This window comes from Zingiber officinale, chromosome 9A (assembly GCF_018446385.1).
Source record: "Zingiber officinale cultivar Zhangliang chromosome 9A, Zo_v1.1, whole genome shotgun sequence".
NCBI lineage: Eukaryota > Viridiplantae > Streptophyta > Magnoliopsida > Zingiberales > Zingiberaceae > Zingiber > Zingiber officinale.
The window spans coordinates 2,836,106-2,861,284 of NC_056002.1; the positions used below are offsets into that span (position 1 = coordinate 2,836,106).

Genomic DNA, 25,179 nt, shown 5'->3' on the forward strand with positions numbered 1-25,179 from the left:
AGCCGTCCGATCCAGGTCACAGGATCCAAGGAGCAGATCTAACCGCCAAATTCGAAAGGTCAAAGGTCACATCAGCCCTGACAGCTCGAGCGAGCGGTGAAGGCTGCGCGACCACGTGGTGCCCGCTCATGGGTCGCATTTAATGAGCACCATTATGCGGGTGTGGTCGCATGTTCAGCCTTAATGGCGGTGATTTGCATGAATTCCGAGGAGATTTTAGGGATATCAGCGTTGGCCAATGCCGGAGCGGCGGGGCAACCTCTAGCAAACAAAACTTTCCAAGTGCTAGCCTGTGTCGCGCCGATCGGCATCACCCACTTGCGCAGTCCCCGATCAGATAGACATAACATCGGTAGCCGAGCGGCAGGCGTGTCACCAAGCCAATGGTCCAGTCAGTCGGACTTGCCGCCTCCTTTAACTAGACTTGAAGGGAAGACACGTGATCCGGTGGTAAGGATCGGGGGCCCACATAGGAAGGGGTCAATGACACGAGAGAGTCAAAGCTCCGGCTGAGGGGGGAGGAAGTCACCTGGCCGACCGACCGGAGTAGATCCCGGGCCGGCACGAAGTCAGCTCGACCTCGGGTCGAGCTTCCGACGCTCACAAGCTCCCTTATAGAGGAACCGCTATGCCGAGTGGCCAATCTGCTCGGCCAAACTGCAAAACAACTGGCTTGTACCTTGTCCGAGTATGTGACCGAGCGGCCTCCTCGCCCGGTCTGAGGTGCATGTATACCCGAGCACCCTGGAGGCCGAGCGACCAACCCGTCCGACCCGATTAGAGACAAAAGGCTTAGAATAGGACAAAAGGGGCAGCTGGTGATATCATTCTCGAGACACCCGCCGCCGACAAACAGCATGGTCGATGGCCGGGCCGTACCGAGGATCGTACGGGGGAAGTTTTCGCTGCCGTGGCAGAGATATGCTCGGACAGTTGTGGTATGGCGTCAGACACGCTTTTCTGACGCAGCCATTCTGAGGTATGTTTTGAGGAGCGTGCATGCATCGGGAAACATGCACGCGCCTCTACGAGGTCCTATATAAGGACCTCCTGAGTTCAGCGGAGGTATGATTTTTCTCCTCATCTACTATAGTCACAGTCTCTCTATTCTGCCTCTGTTTCTTCTCGCCATCGCCTGACTTGAGCGTCGGAAAGTCGTCACCGGGAACCCCTTCCCGGCCCGGCTTTGTTGCAGGTTCGCCGGAGGTCCACCTCATCCCGGCGTCTACGCGGAGCCAGCAGAGAGCGTCACGCCCCCAACTTTCATCAACTCACAGTTCGGACAGGATCAATATAAATTCCCTTCATACTTAGAGCATTAAATCATTTAATTAACGTTTAATTCTTTAATGACATAATTATTAGTTGTTGTTGTTAATCAAAGGTTAACCCACCAAACAGTCAGTGGCTGCTTCAGTCAATTCTGTAGTTGCTAGAGACAACCACTCATACAAGGCACACAAAGACTGGATTTTTTTTGGGTAGAAAGAATGACATAATTCGAGAACTCAGCCTTTGCCTCTCAGTTACTGATTTTTAAAAAAGCTGTATCATTCATTGTCTTACAACAACTTTTGTGCAGAGCTTCCCTGTTGCTTGATGCAGATTGCATTGGACCACACTTAGATTTGCCATCATTGATTGAATGAGCTTGGCTTGTTGAGCAACTGACTGGTCTGAAACACCAGCTCCACGCCAGTCATCAACTCACGTGAGGAAATCGTGTAGCATCCAACAGTGTTTTTTTTTAAAAAAAAAATAATTGATATTAAACATATAATTTACACGGACTAATTTTAAGGATGATTCATCCCATCCTACCATGAAGGTAAATAAAAAAATACTTACAGTGGACCATTCATTAGCTCAGTATTTTTAGATCCGACCCGTGTGTGGTTATGTTGCATCCGACCCTTGCACGATTTTGTTACATACCTATATAGACGAATACGCTCGCCCCCAACGTCCCCGTCAACCTGTCTGCATGCCGAGAGAGAGAGAGAGAGAGAGAGAGAGAGAGAGAGAGAGGAGTTTATGTTTGTGAATTAGCTTCTGCCACTTCGCAAAATCTAGCCAAAAGTAGTAGTGTCAATGGACTAAACTTGGTGCGACTCACTCCTTTTTGGATCATGCTCATGTCCACCATAAAAGAGCCAAGGTCAGTTCCAGCCTAAGCTCGAGTCTCGGTGTAGCAGGTTGTGCTCAATGGGGCTCAAGCTCATCGAACTTAGTGAATGGATCGAGTCTCGATGTAGTTCCACCCTCAAATTGTGTCATGTACTGTCAAACAGCTCAACTTACTCAATACCTCTAGCCAAACTGAAACAATTGAGGTTTTAGAGGAGTTAATTGAGAGAAGAAAATGAAAGAAAGAACCCATTCATAAGGTCTTAAATGTGAGAAACAAAATCAAACTAGCTAGACAATACATTCATCACTGAAAAAGAAAAAGACATCATTAATCCATGAAACAATTCCACTATTGTGCCTGTGCCTTTGGGCTATGTAGCATTGGAAGTCCCCATGAAGAGGTTGCAGCATTTATCGACTGAATTAATAAAAGAATTATAAGGAAAATAAAACAAAACACAATGATGCAAGTATCAAAAACTAACACTCTTTGAATCAGTAAACGAGTGATCAGACAGAGTTGGCATCATTCGCCTGCCACAGAAGAAGAAAAGAGTTAATAACAACTCATTAGCTCATGAAGCATAATACTTTCAGCTACCTTTAAACTATCACCCTTATTTAGTATTACAAATGAAAAACAATCAATATTCATATGTTCGATAAATTATCGAGTATAAATATTTAATATAAACACCAGGGCCAGTGCCTGCGCCTGCGTGCTTACAGAGAACAATGTTGGGAGCATAATTGAGAATTGAGGTTAAATCTCCTTATCAGAGCTCGGTCTGGCATTACATGTTGGATCATATACCAAAGAATGACCATCTCTAGGCTGCTTCAGAAGAAGGAATACCATGATAGGCGTGTGAGTGTTCTGAACTCACCGGGTTAGCATGATACTGACCATAGAAGGCATACATCACAATTGCGATCAAGCTGACTATGATGAATCTGAACCATGCTTCTTCATGAAGCTGCAGCACCATCAAAAAGAGCATTAGCCACAGTTTGTTGTGACAAACAAATTGCAAAATGGAAAAAATAATATTTAGTCCGCTGAAAGAGGTTTAAATGGAATTGAGAAGCTAACATGAAACATGAAAAGTTCAGGAAGCTAACCTGTGCAAACAAGAACATATTGAAGAAAACAGAAACAATAGGGATAACAGGAACCGCGGGACAAGAGAAGCCAGGGGGATCTGCGTAATCCTGCAAATGCAGAGATGTTGTCAAACACAAGAATTTCAAATACTCGTGGCATGAAATTAAGTTGGAAAGCAACTTTGGTATTTCAATTAAATATGACATGTTCCAATAACAAATGCTTGATCCAGAATTACATCTTGCATTATCTTCCATTTTAATAGATTCAACTTCTATATCTATAAAATCTATTTGCGCAAACTAAGGGGAAAGGCTGTCTACCTATGATTAAAAAAATAAAAATAAAAATCTATTGGCGCCTATGGACATTGTCTTTATTCAACATATTTTCTCTCATTTTATTATCTATTGGAACTATACCTAAATGTTATCATTTTATCATGTAACATTTTATTCAACATATTTGCTATATATCACTCACTTGTCGGAACTGTAGAGCAGCTGCTCCAAGAACTGCTATTATTATAGCAAATATCATAAGAATAATCGAGGCATTGAAGCGGTAGCACAGTCCAGCAATAAAACCACAGAAAGCAATTGCAACAAGACAAATAGTGCCTTCAGATTGAGAAGTAATATATTTTTGAGAAACTTGATTGGTCACTTTGTCCTTCCGTCGAAGTGTTATTACACATGCTGAAACAACTGAATAGCCAGTCTGCTCCATGGGAAAACCAAAGAATGAGAGAAGTATATCTATACTGCCACAGATTCATCTCAAATAGCAATCATATGATAAACTGGATAATGTAAAAAAGAGTTGAATTGTTGGTGGTAAGGACATACCAGGGTACCAACTGAGAGAATGTGAGACAACTGATGAACATTAAACAAACCAGCCATAATAGTGGCAACAATACCAACCCAGACCTGAGAATGGATAGGAGTATGGCGCACTAGATGCACCTTAGAAAAAATAGCTGGGAGCAAGCCATCCCTTGCAAGCCCAAGATACAAGCGGGACTGTTCATTGTAAACAATTATGCATTTAGTTTTTGACTAAAATATTTGAATTGTAGATAAGGTAGTAGCTCAACCACCTGAACATATAAACCAACAAGAAGGGTTGTAGTGAGGCCAGCCACAGCTCCAATGCTGATTAACACAGTAACAAATTTCAAACCTTTAGCAGTAAATGCCTCAGCTAAAGGGGCTTCCTCACCAAGAAATTGGTATGGAACCATTCCGGTTATTACTAAGCAGACGGCAACATAGAGCATTGCACATACTAGAAGGCTTGCTAGAATGCCAATAGGCAAATCCCTCTTCAAGAAAAAAAGGGAAAGTGGTAAAGAATTTAAGATTTAATGATTCTGTAATTACTGCTACTGTTTCTCTGATACAAATAATGAACTACCAAATTTTGAACCAAATTTAAAACCCAACAAACAAAATGGATGCTTAGATGTAAGATACCTGGGGTTTTTTTGATTCTTCAGCAGAGTTGGCCACAGCATCAAATCCAACATAAGAGAAGAATACAACTGTTGCTCCTGTGACAATTGCTTTAAAACCATTTGGGGCAAATGGGGACCAATTTGATATATCCACTTCAAAAGCACCAGCAAATATCACAATAATGACAATGACTACCTGTAATATATCTCACAACATCAATTATCATGGACAATTATATTCTTCTTTTGATGAGCAATACCTTATGCAACCCAAAGAAAATGCTTGATAGTAGCTTGAAGAGTAAGGTAAATAAATTTCTAAGGTTAAGTGAAAATCATAGGGAAATACAATCATTTTCAGAGAAAATGATAACAGCTTATGTACAATATCAGTTGTATTTAACAAAAGAAATGAAACAGCAGAAAAATACCACCAACACCCTGTGAAATTTATAGAAATCATAACTTACTCTTTTTTTTTCCATAAAATTCTGTTTGATTTCCATTAAAATAAAGATAGAACAACAAATTCTAAAATTGTTGATATGCAATATTCATATCTGTACAAGTTTTCATTCTCTGACTATCTAATTAATCCTATTCATTTTTGTTGGAAAAAATAATAAATTCATTACTTGTTTTAATATATGGCATTGTATTTGAACATAATATTTACATATAGTGAAATAGTGATAAATCTAATGAATACAATTACATTTTTTTCTCCCAACTAGGAATCAGAAGCTTCAGAATATCCAACTCTTATATCCTGTCCTCGCTCCCAGCCTCCCACTCTTCCCCTAGTGTTGTTTACCGCCTTGTTATGGCTTTCTCTATCTGTTATGGAAATTCAATTAGATGCAGCTCGCTTGGTGATGGCTGACCTTGTGATTTGATTTTGTTCAAACCTGTGTTTTCGTTCATTTCTTGACCAAGTTGCTATTGACTTACTGAGTTGGCAGTTGGCACATTTCCATTCAAAACCTTCTTTGAACTATTGAGACATTCAACACCTTGTAATTTTTTTAATAAAAGGTACCATTCTTATTAATGAACTTAGTTCTATATTCCATGTTATTTAAATTTGCACAGCACACATTTGGGAACTGAGCTTGATCTCATTCCTATTCTATACCGTGTCCTGCTAAAATTGTGATTCACTGTGATAATCTATGTTTTCTTTTTTGTTATGCTCACTGTGACATGCCATTCATAAACTATTGTTTACATGAAATTCATCAAACATGCACATTCCTTTTGTGGCCAAATTCTGAACAACAATAGCATATGATACAACAAAACCATATAACCATATACCCTAGAAACTGAAAAGAAACTAGTGAAAAAAAAAACTAGAAAGTTCAGCAACTAATTCTGGTGGCTATCAAAGGTATGAAAAGCCAAAGAAAAGACAGTGTATCCCACTGTTTAGCAATTATTCAGTCATAATACACAAGCATTTGCATACACACAGTCACAGAGGATACTAGTTAGTTATGATATACAATTCTCAAGTATCAGCATGAGCTGAGATTGCTTTGAAGGGTACAAAATAAATATCCTAACTATAGAGTACCTTTAAGTGAGAAACAATGGACCTGCTCATAAAAAAGCTTAATGACAACATTTGTACAATGACTACCACTCAAACTAAAAAGTTACCGAGTTGTTAAATGCAAATTCACCAAAATTCAGATTGCAGATTGCCTAACTCATTCTCATCGATTACCAATGAAATGACAAATACATTGCAAGATCTTCATAAAAATAAGATCCATATTGCTTAGAGTATTGTTGAAATAAAATATTTGTAAGAAAGAATAATTAGAATACTTACCTTCGTTGCAGTCATAAAAGAGTTCACCACTGATGATTCCTTGACGCCACAGCTGAGAATTACAGTTAAAATAACCAAAAGGATGGGAGCCAATATGTTAATAGACACAACTCCTCCAAAAAACTCTATTCCCCCATGCCCAATCCAACTAGGAAAATGCCCCTTGAAAAAAGGAAGAAGTTCCAAGAGGGATACAAAGTAACTAGCTAAACTGCGGGCAATACTTGCAGCGCCTATATGATAGTCCAGCATTAGCTGGGTAAAAACTAGAAAGGCAGTGAGTTCGTTAAATGCAGCATATGTGTATAGGTATGCTCCACCAACCACTGCAGGGAAACGGGAGGATAGTTCCGCATAACACAAGGCATTTAGTACACATGCAGCTCCAGCAAGAGCAAAGCTAACTGTAACACCTGTAACAAAGTGTTTGATGGGTCATATAAAAAATTGATAGACGGGTAATGCGAAAAAATTTTAAAAATGGAAAAATGGAAATCAGTTGCAGTAAAGGGAACAACTAAATACAAAGACAAATTTTCAGCTTAAATTTGGTAGTTAATTTTATTAAGACAAAGAAGCCAAACTTGAAGCATTATACAGCAATTCTATCTCATCTGGTATACCAGTAATAGCATAATAACAAGATATATGAAAGGTAAAGGAAAAAAAAGTCTATGATACAGCGATTGAGGTGGGGCCTAGAGTCGGGTTAGAGTCCAGGAAGGGCTGATATGGTTGTCAAAGTCAAGGAAGGGTCAACCCTTGAAGTCAGGGCAGTCAATTGTCGCGGCCAAGAGGTTATCCGATATTAATGAATAACTCAAGACTAAGTCAACATTCTCTGGAGCCAAGACTCTTTTGTCATTTGAAGATAGCACGATTAACTAGCTTAGTCGAGTAGTCCAGCCGATCGGAACTATAGTCCGATCAGACAGAATAAACGCCCGGTCTGATTGAACTCTTTGGTTAAACAAATAGACTGAGTGAGGGACGAGTCCTTGACAACACTCTATAAATCCGATCGGCTTGCCCTTACAAGCGATTGTCGATCGAGTCATAGGAGGAATTTGGTCAGCTTGCCATGTAAGCATATTGTGGGCTCCTCAATCCAATGGCCTCATATTCCTTTTTGGCATCTTGTGCCATAGAGAACAAAGAATATTCTGTATGCTACATTAAATGCTTTCTTTCTGCCAAACACAGAGATTGCGGGTCTATTTTGGGAAAAGTGTTAAACCAAAGATGGTCTGTCCTTTTTTTGGAAACGCTTTGAGATTCGTGCACAAACAAACAATGGTGGCAAAAGGCGAATACGCTCGTCTCCAGCGGCCGCGCCAACCCGTCCCAGGGCCAACATGGAGGAGGCAAATCACAAGCGGCTACTAGCCTTTGGAATAGTGATTAGCACATAAGGGAGACATTTACCTCGGCTTTACTAAGATTTGAACCCCAGACCTCATGGTGGCAACATCTCATGCGCTAGCCACTAAACCGTGAAGACAAACAATAACACTATAGAAGGGGGTCTCCATCTACATGCACGGGTACGCAACGCGATGCGACGCTACACAACTTTAGATACTCATAGCTACTATTCATTTACGGTTCATCATCTTCAATCGGATCACTGACTTCAGCGTCGAAGGGCCTATGCCAGGGACCCCTCTCTGACCCGATTGCTAATGCTCCTTTTGACATGCAGGACCGCTCGGAGTCACTTTTTGCTGAATCAGAGTTTTCAAGCCATCAACATTAGAGTCACCTTCCCAGTCAACCATCTTCTCTGCTTTCGGACAGGATCATATTTGTCGTCTATGGAAACTTCACCTACATCCGAGACGTAAAGATAGACGAGACTAGATGACTCACCGTAGTAACTTTGTCATAGGAAGATTTCGAATTGTTAATAGCCGCCCAAGCAGCTAGATTGGTGCAATAACAGTAAGCAGCGACCGGGTGCCCTCCTAATAACCCGGCTATATCTGTAACCGGCCTGCAAGCCGAGCGCGGGACCACAGTGGAACACCCGACTAGATTCCAACAGATCCACCCTCCCGCGGTCACCATCCCGCTAGCACCTTGCAGCCGACCAACCTTTCGCCCGTGCCTCCATCGCCGATTGCATATCACCGAGCGTTGTTCCGAACGCCCCTTGATGACATGGGTTGAGCGGAAAGGTCTCAACGATCATCTTCTGAAAATGCACCTGCCAATGACTTGAGGAAAGGTAAAGCTCCGATGGCCAACAGCTCTCCCGAACGGGCGAGCATGTTGTTCTCCCAAGAAATCTTAGAAGATAAGTTGTCGAGTCATTTCTGACCCTGTCGATCAGAGAATACGGAGGAGCGACCGACCTGGAAGACTACCTGCTCAAATTTGAAAATGCAGCTATCCTCCATCAATACACAGACGGAGTCAAATGCCGAGTGTTCCTCACCACCCTATTTGGCTTAGTACAAAGTTGGTTCAACCGGCTCCCGACCGAGTCCATATGCTATTTTAAGGATTTCTGCAAGGCATTCCTTCATCACTTCGCCGGCAGCTGCCGCTACCATAAGACAACGTTGAGTCAAACAAGGACCCAAGGAGACGTTGAGGGCTCACATCAAAAAATTCAATCAAGTGGCCATGAACGTCCCCTTGACTATCCCGGAGATTCAAGTGAGCGTCTTCACCCGATGGCTCATATATGATGATTTCTTCTAATCTCTCATTAAGAAGCCTAGAGGGCCTTTGATCATCTGCTCGGACGAGCCACCAAGTACATCAACGTGGAAGAAGCTCAGTCCGCTCGGAAGAAGGAGGTTGCTCCTTCTGCTCCCGCCTCTGCTCCTGAGCGTCGAGCGCCCCCTCTTGCATTGCTTCCTAAAGGACCTCGACGGAGCCAATTGTCACATTACCATGAGCCGAGGCCACCTGCGGTCTAGCATGTAGAAGTCGAGCGAATACGCTCCCCTGAGCCCTGACAATGGACTCCTATGATTTGCACCTACCACCGTCCGGGAACACACAACACTGAAGATTGTTGTCATTATAATCAGGAAATACGTCACGCGGTCGATCAGGGGTTTCACCGACGATCCCCTTCGCCCAATCATCAACGTCATCGACGACCGAGCTGACCCAATGCAGAGTCCGGCAAGGGCCGATCGGAATCAGCAAAGGTCCCAACAAAGAAATAACCAAGCACTAGCATGAGCCTGTGCAGAACAGCCCCGCCAGTTGACTCGGGAAGAAGAAAATCGTGGCAATGTCACTCGGGACGATATTGGTATGATTGTAGGAGGTCCAACCAATGGTGATTCCAATCGGACATGGAAGTCACAAACTCTTCAACAGGAGATGTACGTGGTCGGATATTGCCAAGAGAAGGCACGGGGCCAGGAAATCAGTTTTGATCCCAAAAATTTGGAAGGGGTAGAGATACCTTGTGATGATGCCCTAATTATTAAGGATGTGATAGCTAACTATAACATTCATCGCACTTTTGTTGACACAAACAACTCAGTCAACATCATTTTTAAGAAGACGTTTGAGCAATTTCAGATAGACAAGAGCGAGCTCCATCCAATGACAACACCTTCGTACGGGTTCAATGACAACAAGGTGTAGCCGATCAAACAAGTCTAGTTGGCTATCTTTCTTGGGGAGGAGCCCCTTATGAGGACCCGTCCCTCAAACTTCATTGTGGTGGATGCACTTTCGACTTATAACGTAATTTTGGGCCGACTGGCGCTTAACGAATTTCGAGCCGTCATCTCCACCTTCTGCCAAAAGATAATTCCCGGTCGGTGACTTGGTCGGCGAGGTAAAAGGAGATCAACTGCTGGCACGAAAATGCTATATGGAAGTGGTGAAGACCGAAGCTCGTGCCACTCGGAAAACTCAGTGAGTAGAGGTTAACGTCATTCAAGAAGCTCCCCCGACCTTAGTTTATGAAGAAAAAGAGGAAGAACAGATTCACCCCGACCGACCAGAGGTCATCACACAGATTGCAGCCTATCTGAGCCTTGAGAACAAAGCAGAGTTGATTGCCTATTTGATGCACAATACAACGTCTTCACTTGGGCGCCATATGAACTCACGGGTATCTCACCGACAGTAATGAAGCATGAGCTTCACGTCTGTCTGGACACTCGATCGGTTAAACAGAAAAAGAGAGATTTCGGAGCCGAACAGAACCAAATTATCCGAATATAGGTGGACAAACTACTTGAAGCTAGGCATATCCGTGAAGTACAATTCCCGAGCTAGTTAGCAAATGTGGTGTTGGTGTCCAAGCTAGGGAACAAGTGGCAAGTATGTGTTGATTTCAGAGATTTAAACAAGGTATATCCAAAGATTATTATCCTCTGTCGCGCATCGATTAGGTGATTACTGGTTGCGCGATATGTATGTTAGATGCATATCAAGGCTATCATTAAGTCCCTCTGGCTAAAGAAGATAAAAAAAAAGTTAACTTCATTATTACTGAAGGGCATATTGTTATAATGTCATATTGTTCGGACTAAAGAATGCAGGAGTAACATATATAAACAAGGTGTCCTGAAGGCAGATCGACAGAAATATGGAGGTATATGTAGATGATATACTAATTAAATCCCTTCGAGCTGCTGATTTATGTGCAGATGTAGAAGAGGCATGTCGAACCCTAAGGAGGTATGGACTCAAGCTGAACCCTAATATGCATATTTGGGGTTAAGAGCGGACGCTTTCTCTGCTACATCGTGACCAAGCGGGGAATTGAAGCCAACCCGAGCAAGGTGAAGACTCTCTACGACATGCTCCCGCAGTGCAATTTGAAGTTAGGACGAATCACGACTTTATTCTGATTCATCTCAAAATCGTCCAATCGGATTTTATTATTTTTCAAGATACTTCACCGAGCTACAAAGTTCAAGTGGGATGTCGAGTGTGATAAGGCTCTGGGAGGGCTTAAGAATTATTTATCTTCTCTACTTGTACTTGTAAAGCCCATGGTTGGTGAGTCGCTCTGGGTATACTTATCCGCCAATAAAAGGGTTATCGGATCGGTGTTGGTAGAGAGGTCGGTAAGGAATAACAACATGTGTATTTCTTAAATCATTTATTAAAAGACGTTGAATGTTGTTATACTGCTCTCGAGAAGTTTGCGTATGGGTTGGTCTTAGCCGTTCGGAGGTTACGCCCTTATTTTCTTTCTCATTCTATAATTGTATTAGAAGGGGAGCCTTGGCGCAATGGTAAAGTTGTTGCCATGTGACCAAAAGGTCACGGGTTCGAATCCTGGAAATAGCCTCTTGCAAAAAGCAGGGTAAGGCTGCGTATAATTGATCCTTCCCCAGTACCCCGTATGGCGGGAGCTTCGTGCACCGGATTGCCCTTAAATTTATCCTATAATTGTATTAACGAACAATAATTTGGGCCAAGTGCTCATCAATCCAGAAACATTTGGAAGATTAATCAAATGGATCACGGAACTAAGCGAGTACGACATACAATACCAACCTCGATCGACCATCAAAGCTTAAGCCTTACCCGATTTTGTGACGGATATACAAGGCCCGAGCCGGATGAGATTTGGAAGATTTATGTGGATGGATCGTCCACTCGGCAGGGTAGTGGAGTCAGGATCCTTATGATATCGCCATGAGAAAATAGAATGCAACAATCCGTTCGACTAGAGTATCGGGTCACTAACAACGAAGCGGAGTATGCAGTAAAACATGTGGGAGCTTCCCGAGTCTTGATCTACTCAGATTCTCAACTAGCAACTCAACAACTGTTTGGCAATTTCGAAATAAATAATGATCGATTGAGGTTATATGCAGAGGCATTTGAAAAGTTAAAAGCTGGATTTCAAAAGGTAGTGTTACATAAAATTTCCAGATCAGAAAATCAGTATGCAGACGAGTTAGCCAAGTTGGCTAGTTCCCTAAGCCCCAGGAAGTTGGATAAGTCGGTCGAGCAAACGTTATTGATAGTTGACATTGAGGAACAAGCTGAAGAAGAAACACAAAGTGATTGGCGAACGCCTTTGTTTTCGTTCCTTCAATAAGGAATTTTACCGGCCGATTGAGAGCAAGCACGTATGATGAGGAAAAGAGTTGGTCGGTTCACATTAGTGGGAGATCACTTATACAAGAGAGCCTTCTCTCGTCTGCTACTCAAGTGCGTCGGATCGGGCGATGTACGGTATATTCTACAAGAAGTACATCAAGGTTCATGTCCGGGCGGTCGGTCACTTGCTCGGAAGATCCTACTAGCCAGGTATTTTTGGCCCACTCTGTAGGCGGACTCGGCTCGGCTTATAGCAATTTGTTTATCCTATCAAAAACACCAAAACCTTCTGCATTGACCCACGGAACTATTAAAGATCTCTATCGTCTCCTGCTCGTTCAATCAGTGGGATATGGATATTGTGGGGACCTTTCCAATGGCATTCGGTCGACAAAATTTCCTCCTAGTAGCAGTGGATTATTTTTCCAAATGGGTGGAAGCCGAGATGCTAGACAAGATAACCGAACCCCATGAAGGTGGCAGCTCCTCGGTGTTGGCCGTCGCGTCACTCCTCTCCGCAGCTAGGCTCGTTTCCTCACCGTTGGTCAGCTCCTCAGATGGGCCGATCAACGACAACCCATGGATTTCTAACTTGGCTTCCCCCGAACATCCATCTCTTCATCCACTAACTTTGTCGAGTCACTCAGCAAGGCATTCCACATGGTTTTCACTACAAAATAAAAAAAATAAGTTAGATCCAACAGCAACAAGAGGATGAATTTTGCACCAAAGCTGTCGGGCAGTCTAGTTCAGATGAGACTTAATCCAAATATGTACAACACTCCCTAAGTCAGCAACTTATGAATATGACACTTCAAACCGGCTAACTGAGCGAATGTGAGGTAGAGCGGCTCCCATTTGTACTTGCTTAACTCAGGAGAGTTGGGCAATTCCATTTACCACCCAGTCGGGAAGGTTACAGGATGAGCCGGTAGGAGGAAGAAGTAGTGGGACTTCCAGCCTTTATTAGACAAGGGCATTTTATAAAAGAATATCGCACCCACTTAGGCTTGGAAGATAAAAATGCTCGACTCGAACTTCTTCAGATAGTAGAAGTAGAGGAAGACTCGAGGATACAAGGGGACTCGATATAGGTGGAAAAGTACGATGATCCTGTACAGTAATCTAATGGAGTTAGGCGCTAATTGTTGTAAAGGAATATGAAAATAAGAACAAACTTCGGAGAAAAAAGGGTGCAAGGGAAAACGAAGGTCGGCTATGAGCTGATCCTTGAAAAAGGCCAGAAAGTCGGTCGGAGGAAGATGGGGACGGTCGTAACCAGAAAGGACGACGATTCGATAGTTAGAAGGAATGTGGTAGGAAAGACGCATCTCGTTCACCTCCTTGCCATTAAAATCAGGGGCGATGGAGGTGTACCAGAGCCCATGGACAGCGACAAGAGGGAAGGACGTCATGATGAGAGGACAAAGAAGATCAAAAGTGAGAGAGAAATGGAACTTACTAAGAGAACAAGGAGTTTGAACAATCGTCGGCGACAAGAAGAAGAAGAAGAAGAAGATGATGAAGAGAGGAATGCGAAAATGATGAAGTGGCATCAAAGCGTAAACCTTAAAAACCCTACAGAGGAGCCCTGAGAGTCATTCGATCAAGGGCATAGAAAAGAGAGATTAATCTGGATCATCAAATTTGAATCGGCAGCAGTCACATCGAATCTCAATAGACGCCTGTCACATCATATATTCTCTCCATCAGCGTTTGACACATGGCAACAAAATACCAGCGACATTTATGAGGGATGGGGTCAATAAGCAGGCGTGCTTATCATGTTCAGCATTAATGATAACTTACGTGCCCTGTTTCCAAGGTATTAGAGTGATGTCAGTTCAAGCCGAGTGGCAATATAACGAATGAGCGTCTGATCGGGAAACAGGGAATCCCAGAAACACTAATAGCTAAGTGTAACATCAGTGTTGAGCCGATTGACATTAAAGAGAATGAACGCCCGATCGGAGGACAAAGAACACAAACAGCACAACTATCCAGTTAGTTGGACTTATAGTCTCCTTCGACTAAACTTGAAAGGGAGGCTTGTGATACGACGACTGAGGTGGGGCTCCCCGAGTCAGGTTAGAGTCCAAGAAGCCGGCTGACATGGCGGTCAAAGTCAAGGAAAGGTCAACCCTTGGAGCCAGCACAGTCAGTCGTCACGGCTGAGAGGTTATCTGATCAAACCATCAAGCGGTCGGACATCGAGTCCCTCAATATTGATGAATAACTCAAGACTAAGTCAGCATTCTCTAGAGCCAAGACTGTTTTTCCACTTGAAGATAGCATAATTAACTAGCTTGATCTAGTAGTCCAACCGATCGGACTATCGAAAAGAATGGACGCCGGTCCGATTGAACTCTTTGGTTAAATAGATAGCCGAATGAGGGACAAGTCCCCGACAACACTCTATAAATCCGATCGGTTTGCCCTTACAAGCGATTGTCGATCAGGTCACTGGAGGAACTCGGTTAACTTGCCATGTAAGTGTATTATGGCCCCTCAACCCAACGACGTCATATTCTTTTTTGGCGTCTTGTACCACAGAGGACAGAGAATATTATGCATGTAAGTTGTATATATGAAGCTTCTTCTCAGCCAAACGCAGAGATTGCGGGTCTATTTTGGGAAAAGTGTCAGAGCATCTTTATGGTTTGTCCTATTTTGGAAACGCTTTAAAAATTGTGTACAGACAAATAGTAACACTATAAAAGGGGATCTCCATCTACAAGTGCAGGTACACAACGCGATACGACGCTACACAACTTTAGATACTCAAGTTACTATTCATTTACGGTCCATTTTCTTTAATCGGATCACTGACTTAGCATCGAAGGGCCTACGTCGGGACCCCCTCCCTGGTCCGGTTGTTAACGATCCTTTTGACATGCAGGACCATTCGGAGTCACTTTTTGCTGAATCAAAGTCCTCAAGCAGTCAACATCAAAATCACCTTCCCAACTAGCCATCTTCTCCACTTTCAGACAAGATTAGTCTACAAACTTGATTTTCTTTACCTCTTGTCTGAATACAATATACAAAAAATTGGTGATAAGATAAGGTACAAATTTTGAAATTGTTGAATCCTGTAGCTTTTGGTTTTAGCATTTTTCTCCAATAAGAGCTACCCAGTTCCTCAGATTTCCATCATAGGTAAGTCCTAGTTGCAAATTTATTCCTCAAACACATATTCGATGAATAGATAATTCTATGACAGAGAGAAACTGACATTTACTGGCAACTTGACGAAAGTTACCTTACGAATGAAAAAACGAAATTTTTATACGATTCGAAAGAGATTCGAATACAGAAGATTCGTATCTCCAGATTAGAGACTCACCCGGGCCGGCATCGTGAGCGACCGTCCCAGTGACAACGAAGATCCCGGCGCCGATGGAAGCGCCGATGCCGAGTAGAATAAGATCGAAAAGGCCGAGGCTCCGGACGAGGCCCCCGCTGTTGTCCGATCCATCAGACGGAACCCCTATGGATTTACGGCGTCGAGCGGATGACCAGAAGCCGGCGAAGGAGGATCGCCCACCGGAGGAGGTGGCGGCTACTGGTGATACCATCGCAGCAAAGGGAAGCGTAACGCCACAACCTACCCACTAGCTCTGTCTGTTTACTATCTCTCGCAGAAAATGTGGGACCCAATCCGAATATCAGCCGGTAAGTGAATCGGCAAGTAACCATTGCGGGTACGTTGCGTGGAGTAATTGAAAACGTCTACGAACTAAATCGGACGAGCGAATAATAATTTGCTATATAAATTTACTTCCGCAATTTACCAAATAGCTATTTTCGTATTTATCCAACCGTGTACACATTTTAAGTAGATTTTTTATTCTATTCTTCTTATAAATCTAACCCCTTTTTTTTTCTTTTTCATTTTTTTTTCTTTCTCATTCTCTTTCCCATGCAACTTTTTATTTATTTTTTCTCTCATCTATTCTCTTTCTTCCCTTCCGCATAACTAAGACGGTAAACGAGCTGAACCAAACTTTAAGGTATTCAAACTTATTTGATAAGATAATCAAGCCGAGCCGAGCGAAGCTTAAAATGAACCAAGCTTTTGAAATGAGTGTTCAAGCTTGGCTTGGTTTATTTTTTATGAGCTTGAGCTTGTTTGAAACTTAGCTTGAGTTTGGTTCGTTTAGATGTTATCAAGCTCTCACTTCAAGCTTGGCTTGAGCTTGGCTTGAGCTTGGTTCGAGCTTGATTTGAGTTTGGTTCATTTAAATGTTATCAAACTCTCAATTCAAGATTGTTTGATTGTTTGAAGTTTTTAATTGTTTGATTGGTTATTAAGATTGATAATTTAAATTTATTTATTTAGTTTATTTTATTTTATTGTTTATTTAGCATATTGAAAAGAATTTTATTAATAAATATGGTTCATGAACATTGTTCACGAACGTTGTTCATGAACATTGTTCACGAACGTTGTTCACGAACGTTAATGAGCTGAACACATATGTGTTCAAGCTTGTTTGTTTAGCTTAACGAGCTGTTCAAGCTTGTTTGTTTAATTAATCTTATGTTTATTGAACGAACATAAACAAGCTCTTACCAAGCCGAACACCAAACTTGTTCACGAACACTTGGTTCATTTACAGCCCTACGCATAACGTATAAATAACATTTTATAAAATTTAATTAATTTTTTATAATATTTTAATATATTTGGAGAAGTCGAAATGAACAATGGATAACATATTTAAACTCTTTGTAATTTCAGAAATTCATAGAAACTACAATAAATGTAATTAGAACTCTCTAGATCCATCAATGAATTTCGGTCAAAACTCACTTATGATATTGAAGGTATTAAAATGTAATAAGAAAGAATCATTAAAATTCTCCATGACATTGGGTCTGATATGGAACTATATCAGACCCAATGTGTTAGGTCAAAATTTATTGATAGACCTAAAGATCTCAGATTACATTCATTTCAGTTTCTGTGGATTTCTGAGATTACAAGGAGTTCAAATATGTTATCCATTATTTTGACTTCTCGACGGTGTTACAATATAATAAAAAAAAATCATCGAAAATCTTCATGTTAGACCTGATATGTATCTTATCGGATCCAACATGAACCTGATATAGACTAATAGCAAGTCCACATTAAACTTGATATAATTTTGGCCGACTATGTAAACTGTGCTCAAACAACTGAACATGAATTGATCGCTCTACTCCTGCTGCACTCTATTCCTAATTGCAAGGATGTTTATCGCTCTATGACCTTTGCTAACTGCTGACCTGGAGAAATAGATACCTCCAATTAACTCGGCATGTTGGTAAGCTTAGCCATGTAATACGTGCTCTATTGCAAACTATTCCATCAGAGGGAATGCAATCTTTTAATCCTTCAGCTGTACTAACAATGCGATAAAATTAGTTTCGTCTATGCACTAATTTTATGTAATCTGGTCATTCGACAATTGATGATCAATGCAAAACTGGAACTTTGTTGAATTCATCAATATGTATGATCAAATTATCTAGTTACCTTTGTAAGAGATGATTCTGCTCAATTGATTTTCCTATTTGATGTGGATATGCCCTAAGGGTAGGGGAGCAAATAATAGAAAGGAGAGGGGTATGTTGGTCATTCCAGTGTTGCAGTCCTATTAGGGCACTGTTCACACTGCAAGCAAGGGGGGGGGGTTAGGCTTCTGCCGCCAGAGGAGGAGAGGGCCAACTTCTCTCCCCCGCGTGCAGCTCCTCGTCGGCGCCGCCCGTCGGCTCCTCACACGAGCTCTCCTCTTCCTCCTCCTCGCGACACCGGTGATGACAGCCTCTTCTCCTTCTCTCTCCCCGCGGCCAGCATAGTCGTCGGTCCTCTGTTCTCCTCGCGCCGTCGCCACTGGACCGTCCTTGCCGTCTCCGAGCGCCTCTCACCGTCGGTCGCCATCTCCTTCCTTCTCCTCGCTGACGCTGGCTTCCCCTCCTATTCCTCATCTCCTCTGCCCTTCTCCTCTCGCCTCAGACTTCTCCCGCTGCCGCCTTTGCCAGAGATGTCGGCGTCGCCTCCCTCTCCTTACACGCGATGGCACAGCATACATCTCTCTGTTCCTTTGTCCACAGCCGTCGTCGGCAGTCTTCACGCGCTGCCAGCCCTTCGAGGTAGCATCCACACGTTGCCGGCAGTCCAGGCGCCGACTCCGTCCTGGTTCCGATTTTGTGTCGTTGTAAGCCGACCCTTGTGTCGATCCAATTTGTGTGTCGTGTTCCGGCTTTTGGGTCGTCATTATGTTCCAGCCTGTGATCTGCGGTCGTATGTCGGATTGTGTGTCTTGGGTCTAGTCTTCTTGTTGTCGTTATTTATCGACCGGCGTGTCGGGGTTTTTATCCCAGCCTGTGTGTTGATATTTTATCCCGGCCTGCGTGGCGATGTCTCGTTCTGGCTTGCGTGCCGATATATTATCTCGGCCTGCGTGTTGATGTCTCGTTCTAACTTACGTGCCGATATATTATCCTGGCCTACGTGTCGAAGTCATATCCCGACCTGCAGCTCGTCTTCCGGTTCAGTGTCGCGCCCGGCTCCGCGTCGTCAGATCCGGCTCTTCATCCTGCTTAGAATCATCTACTCTTCCGGATCGCGACAACTCGAGCAACGTCTCACCCGAGGCCCCCCCGGGCCAAGGTATGTTTTTCGTACTCGTCCCTCATTTATTTCATTATTATATTATTAGTAGTTACTTATGTATTCATTGAACCTGCCTCGAGCCTCGGGGTGCCAGAGACCAGGGTGACTCGGTCACTGGTTGCAGGTAGCGTTGATCGGAGGACTTTTGAAGACTTGGTCAACACAGAAGCCATCTCAGCACACCCCCTCCAGGACGTCGCGACTCCGTAAACATTTCATTCACCTCATCCGACAATCCGTCTAACTCAGATTCCGGACAGGATCACTATCCTTTCATCTAAAATATGAGAGGAATATTCAAGATCAGTGTATATATAATATGCAGGTCATTGCAAACTAATTAATTTAAAATTCACATATCACGAAACCTAAATCTGATGATATATTGTTCTCTATTCTTTATTCTAGGAAATGACTGATCTTCTAAATTAGTTATCAAATATCAGGGTCACGATAGACCTAATATGATTCTATATCAGATTCACGTACATATCAGGTCCAATATGAAAATTATTAACAATTCTTTCTTATTACATTTTAACACTTCCGTGAAGTCAAATAAACAATGAATAGTATATTTGAACTACTTGCAATCTCAAAAATCCACATAAACTGAAATTGATATAATATGAGATCTATAGGTCTATCAATGAATTTTGATTGAAATCCACTGATGGACCTAGAGAGCTCCGATTATACTCATTTTAGTTCCTGTGGATTTCTGGGGTTGCAAGGAATTTAAATATACTATTCATTGGTTATTTCTGCTTCTCAGATGTGTTAAAATGTAATAAGAAAGAATCGTCAAAATTCTTCACATTAGCCCTGATATGAAATCATATCAAGCCAACGTGGATCTGATATAATTCCATATCAGGCCCACATTGGGTTTGATATGATACATATCAGGCTCAATGTGAAAACTTTTGGTGATTCTTCTTTATTACATTTTAACACATTCGAGAAGTCAAAATAAACAATGGATGACATATTTGAACTCTTTACAACCACAAAAATCCACAGAAACTGAAATGAGTGCAATTGGAGCTCTTTAGGTGAGTTTCGATTAAAATCCACTTATGACTTAGAGATCTCAGACTGCATTCATTTCAGTTCCTGTAGATTTATGAGGTTGTAAAGAGTTCAAATATATTATCTATTATTTATTTTGACTTCTCCAAATATATTAAAATGTTATAAAAAATAAATTAAACTTTATAAAATGTTATCCCTACATTATGCATGCATACGAAAAAAAAGAAAGAGAAGAAAAGAGAGGAAAAATAAACTAGAAGTTGAATATATATATATATATATATATATATATATATATAAAAGAGAGAAAAGTGATGAGAAAGAGAAAAAATGACAAGAAAAAAAATAGTAAAAGTTAAATTTATGTATGTCCTTTAATAAATAACAAAGTAACATGCAATGTTTGATTAACTTAAAAATTTGGATGCATCATTTGGTAAATTATACTTAAAAGGAATTGGATACATAACATGCGTTAGGATTAAATTAGACCGACTAAAATTAAACAAAGATGAATCGGAAACAATTTTTGTCCTTTGTTCTTGGATTAATACGGACGAGATGATGTCTAAGAATCAAAATAACTTTTAAAAAATATTTAAAGATTAGAGTAAATTTTGATTCACTCTAATTTTCAAACAAACAAAAATAAAAAGGACACTTTCCTTTTTTAAAAAAAAGTTTATTTTAATATGATCCTATCCGAACCAAGAGTCAGCGGACGCTGGGCACGTGGCGCTCTCTGCTGGATCTTCGAGTGCTCCGGCGAACCTGCAACAAACCGGGCCGGGAGAGGTTCCCGGCGACGGTCCTCCGACGCTCAAGTCAGGTATGCTATAGAGAAAGTGGCTGCCAAATCTGTATCATGCGTACCTTTGGCGAAGTAATAGCCTCTTTATATAGGACGGAGAAAGAATTGATGCACGCCCATCGAGATGCGTACGTGTCAGCAACCCATACCACGGTATGCACTTGTCAGAGAGCTTACCTGATCCCATACTGCTACAGTGAGAGAATGTTCTTTGATGGGACGGCAGGACCCCCGTTGTCAGGCTAGAGGTATGGCATAGCTATACGACTTGACGGCTGTCAGAAAATGTTCCCATCTTTTACCCACCACCTGTCTGGGGAGCCCGGCCCACCGGGCGGGCGGTGAAAGTCCGGACGCGGTGAAAGTCGTCCGGACGGCCCTGATTCTTTGCGCCGTCCGGGGGGTGCTTCCTTCCGCTCGGTTATTATGCACTGCTTCATTTGAGCGTCGGAACCCTGGTCCCTACCAGGGTGTCTTTTTACTATCAGGTTTCCCTTTTTTCCGAGTCCGGTCGGCTCGCCCCTTTCGGGTGAGCCACTGGACCCTTTGACCTCCCCTCAGCGTTGACTCCTTGTGGGGTTCCGGCTTTTTACCGTCGGATCACTTGCCTTCCTCTCGAGTCTAGTCGAAGGAGGCAAAGTCCGACTGACTGGACTGCCGATCTGCCGAACAATGATTATTGCATTAGGCCGCTCGGCGTGACATACGGCTGCTCATTCATGCGGCGATATCTGTCCGTTCGGCGATACTTTGTCCATGCCTTGTATTTTCTTGGAATCGACGTCCGTTGTTCTCCCACACCTCCCATCACGTGCTCTGCGCACGGTAAGGGGAGTTCATTAAATGCGGCTAGTAACCGGCTGGCACGTGGCGATCGTGCATTTGTCAAAGTATGGCGGTTGCGTCACTTCCGATGGGATAGCCGCCGTTTGAAACGGACGATCAGATGACAACCTCGATATCGACGACCTGGATCGGACGGTGGAGATCGCTTCCGGGCGGCGATATAAAGCCCTTGACTTCGTTTCCGCCGCATTTCATCTTCTTCATTTCCAGATTCCTGTCGCTCCTCCTTTCGCCGGCGACCTTGTGCTCAGACTTCCCGACGATCACACGGCAACTTCCGATCATCTCCCTCGATTGTAAGATCCTTTTTCTCGCTCGAGACGCGTTCTTCTTTCTGTTAATCATTCTCGTCAGTCGGTTTTCTTCCTTTGCTTGAACCATCCTCTTCTATCCCGCATTCTGGCCTTTCGATCATGACCAGTACCTCGCAGTCAACCGGCGGTGCTCCGGGTCTTTGGTACTCGAACATGGAAAGTCGGTTCGACGAGGAAGACGCCATGCGCCTTATTCGAGCATATGACCTACCGACCGACCACGAAATAGTGTTAGCCATGCCTTCCGATCGGCCTAACGATCCTCCGTCCGGCACTGTTGTCTTCTTCCGTGATCAATTCCTGGCCGGCCTACGTTTTCCTCCTCACAAGTTTTTCTTAGAAGTTTGCAACTATTTCCGCATTCCGCTCGGCCAAGTAGTTCCCAATTCTATTAGATTGCTGAGCGGAGTGATAGTTTTGTTCAAACTGAACGGCATTCCCTTAAACCCGAAAATCTTCCACTACTTCTACTATCCCAAGCAAGCCGAGTGGGGTACCTTTGTTTTCCAATCTAGGATAGGCTTCGTCCTTTTCGATAATATGCCGAGCTCCAACAAACACTGGAAGGAGCATTTTTTCTATATTCGTTTTCCCGAGCGGCCTACTTTCCGCACTAAGTGGCAGACAGCCATGCCTGCGCAACCGGAACTCGGCAAGTTTAGAGGTGACGCAGACTATCTCCATGCAGCCGAACGGCTAGTCGGTCAGCGCTATCACATTGACAAGATGCTTCTCCCAGGAGTAATGCATATATTCGGCTTGTCTTCTGCACCAGCCGATCTGCCTTGTAGCATGAGTAAGCTTCCCTATCTCCTCCTTTATTTTGTTCTAACTGATTTATTCTCTGCTTCTGCAGCTGAGGTCCACCGAGAAGCTCAAACTGAAAGCCGCTCGGATTGAGGCGGTGACGAGCAAGGAGGCCGCCGAACGGGGCCTGGCTCCGGCTGACCCGGCCGGCGAAGAAGGTGAGGGGACGCCAACGGTCCCCCGGACCAGCTCCCTGCTATGGGGGAACAGGAAGTGAAGTGAAGTGGAGGCCCCCTTAGCGCACGCGCGTGTGAGACGCCTGAATTGCGTTACACTTTTCACGCGTGTAGCGCGTACGCGAGATCTATGTACATAGCCCACGTCTCGTAAGTATGTGTGATGTACTTCGTAAGAACTCCAAAGGCGAGGAGAGTTCCGCCGTCCAGCCCTTCGAGGACTCGACGACGTCTCAAGCGTTTAGGCGAGCTACCCTCCTCTTCTGCTGGTGGGCCATCTCAGAGCGGGCCGAGCGGCCAGAATCTACTTAAAACCGTCCTGCGCCTCCCTTCGGAGGCGTACATGGCTGCCGCCGATCGGCCGGTATTTCCCGAGCAGATGATCACCCTGACGGGTCCTCTCGCACAAGCTTAGATAGATGCTCGGAGTCGTATAGCCAAATTGACTCCCGGGCAGCTCGGCGACAGCAACCTTCAATCAGCTACCGGGGTATGGCCTCTTCCCTTCTTTTCTCTCCTATTTGAAGTTTTTAACCTGCTCGTGTTTGCTAGCAGAACTGGGTGGAGCAGATCGCCATTAGCGATCGATTGGCCGAGCTGGAGGAGGAACTTAAGAAACAAAAAACAGCTGGGGACGCCAGGCAGTCGACGGCCGCTCTGGAGAAGGCCAAAAAATCACTAGAAGCTGAGCGGAAACGAGCTGCTGATCTGGCGAGCAAGGTCGTTCGGCTTGAAACCATGATTAAACAACGAGACAAGGAGATCCAGACGGCGACCACTCGGAAGCAACAGGCCATCAATGATATGGACCACATGAAGGTGGAGATCCGGGGGCTGGAGCAACGCATTAAGGACCTGGATGCTCTGCTGGCCACCGAAAAAGAGAGCCGCTCGGCTGATCTCCAAAGATTCGATGGAGACTTGAAGGATCTCCAAGCCGCTAGCGACGCTGCCCATGCCGCGCTCAAGGAATATCAAGAGGGAGAGTCGACCCGCTCGGAGGAAGTGAGGAAGGCGTTCCTCCGCTCGGAAGGCTTCGGAGAGAAGTTTACCGACAAGATATCCCTCACGTTCGAGGAGGCAATCAAGGCGGCGGTGGGCTACTTGAAGACCAAAGGTCACCTGTCTGCCGAGCTGACCATCCCCCCCCGAGGACTTAGCGAGCGTGATGGATGCCATTCCCGACGCTCTTTTTGATTTTGATGTGTGAAGGGCGTTTTTGTAAGCTTTTTTGAATTCCCGCCGTTCGGCCCGGCTTATGTAATGACTTTTTTGACTTGCATATTAGATAATCTTCTGTTCCTCTCTATTTTAGCTTCTATTTTAGCTAGAAATCCTTGTCTCCAAAGGGGTTTTCGCTGGATTTTCGCAAGACCTCCAGCTCAGGCGTTTATAGACGCGGAGCTCGACGGTGCGGTTTTTATAGCCGGTCGGCGCGGCTCGGAGTATTTACAGACGCCGGCTCGTCTCTCGATATTTATCGTCGGAGCTCGACGGCGCGGTTTTTATAGCCGGTCGGCGCGGCTCTTGATTTTTAACGACGGAGCTCGTCGGCGCGTCCGCTCGGATTATTTAAAGACGCCGGCTCGTCTCTCGATATTTATCGTCGGAGCTCGACGGCGCGATTTTTATAGCCGGTCGGCTCGATTTTAACGACGGAGTCGTCGCGTCCGCCCGGATTATTTAAAGACGCCGCTCATCTCTCGATATTTATCGTCGGAGCTCGACGCCGCGGTTTTTATAGTCGGCGCGGCTCTTGATTTTTAACGACGGAGTTCGTCGGCGCGTATATTTATAAAGACGCCGCCTCGCCTCTCGATATTTATCGCCGGAGCTCGACGGCTCGGTTTTATAGCCGGTCGGCGCTCTCGATTTTAACGACGGAGCTCGTCGGCGTGTCCGCTCGGATTATTTAAAGACGCCGGCTCGTCTCTCGATATTTATCGTCGGAGCTCG

At 43.8% G+C, this 25,179-nt stretch overlaps 1 protein-coding gene across 1 annotated transcript; it reads right to left on the reverse strand.

The window, feature by feature from the left end:
* Positions 1 to 2,363: 2,363 nt before the first annotated feature.
* Positions 2,364 to 16,195, reverse strand: LOC122020672 (cationic amino acid transporter 9, chloroplastic-like). Its single transcript, XM_042578680.1, has 8 exons — positions 15,917 to 16,195; positions 6,532 to 6,944; positions 4,714 to 4,890; positions 4,338 to 4,562; positions 4,084 to 4,260; positions 3,719 to 3,955; positions 3,253 to 3,342; positions 2,364 to 3,107 (listed from the first exon to the last, which is right to left on the reverse strand). Exons 1-8 carry the CDS (start codon positions 16,146 to 16,148, stop codon positions 2,961 to 2,963), a joined length of 1,698 nt encoding a protein of 565 aa, XP_042434614.1. The 5' UTR covers positions 16,149 to 16,195; the 3' UTR covers positions 2,364 to 2,960.
* Between the last annotated feature and the right edge of the window lie 8,984 nt (positions 16,196 to 25,179).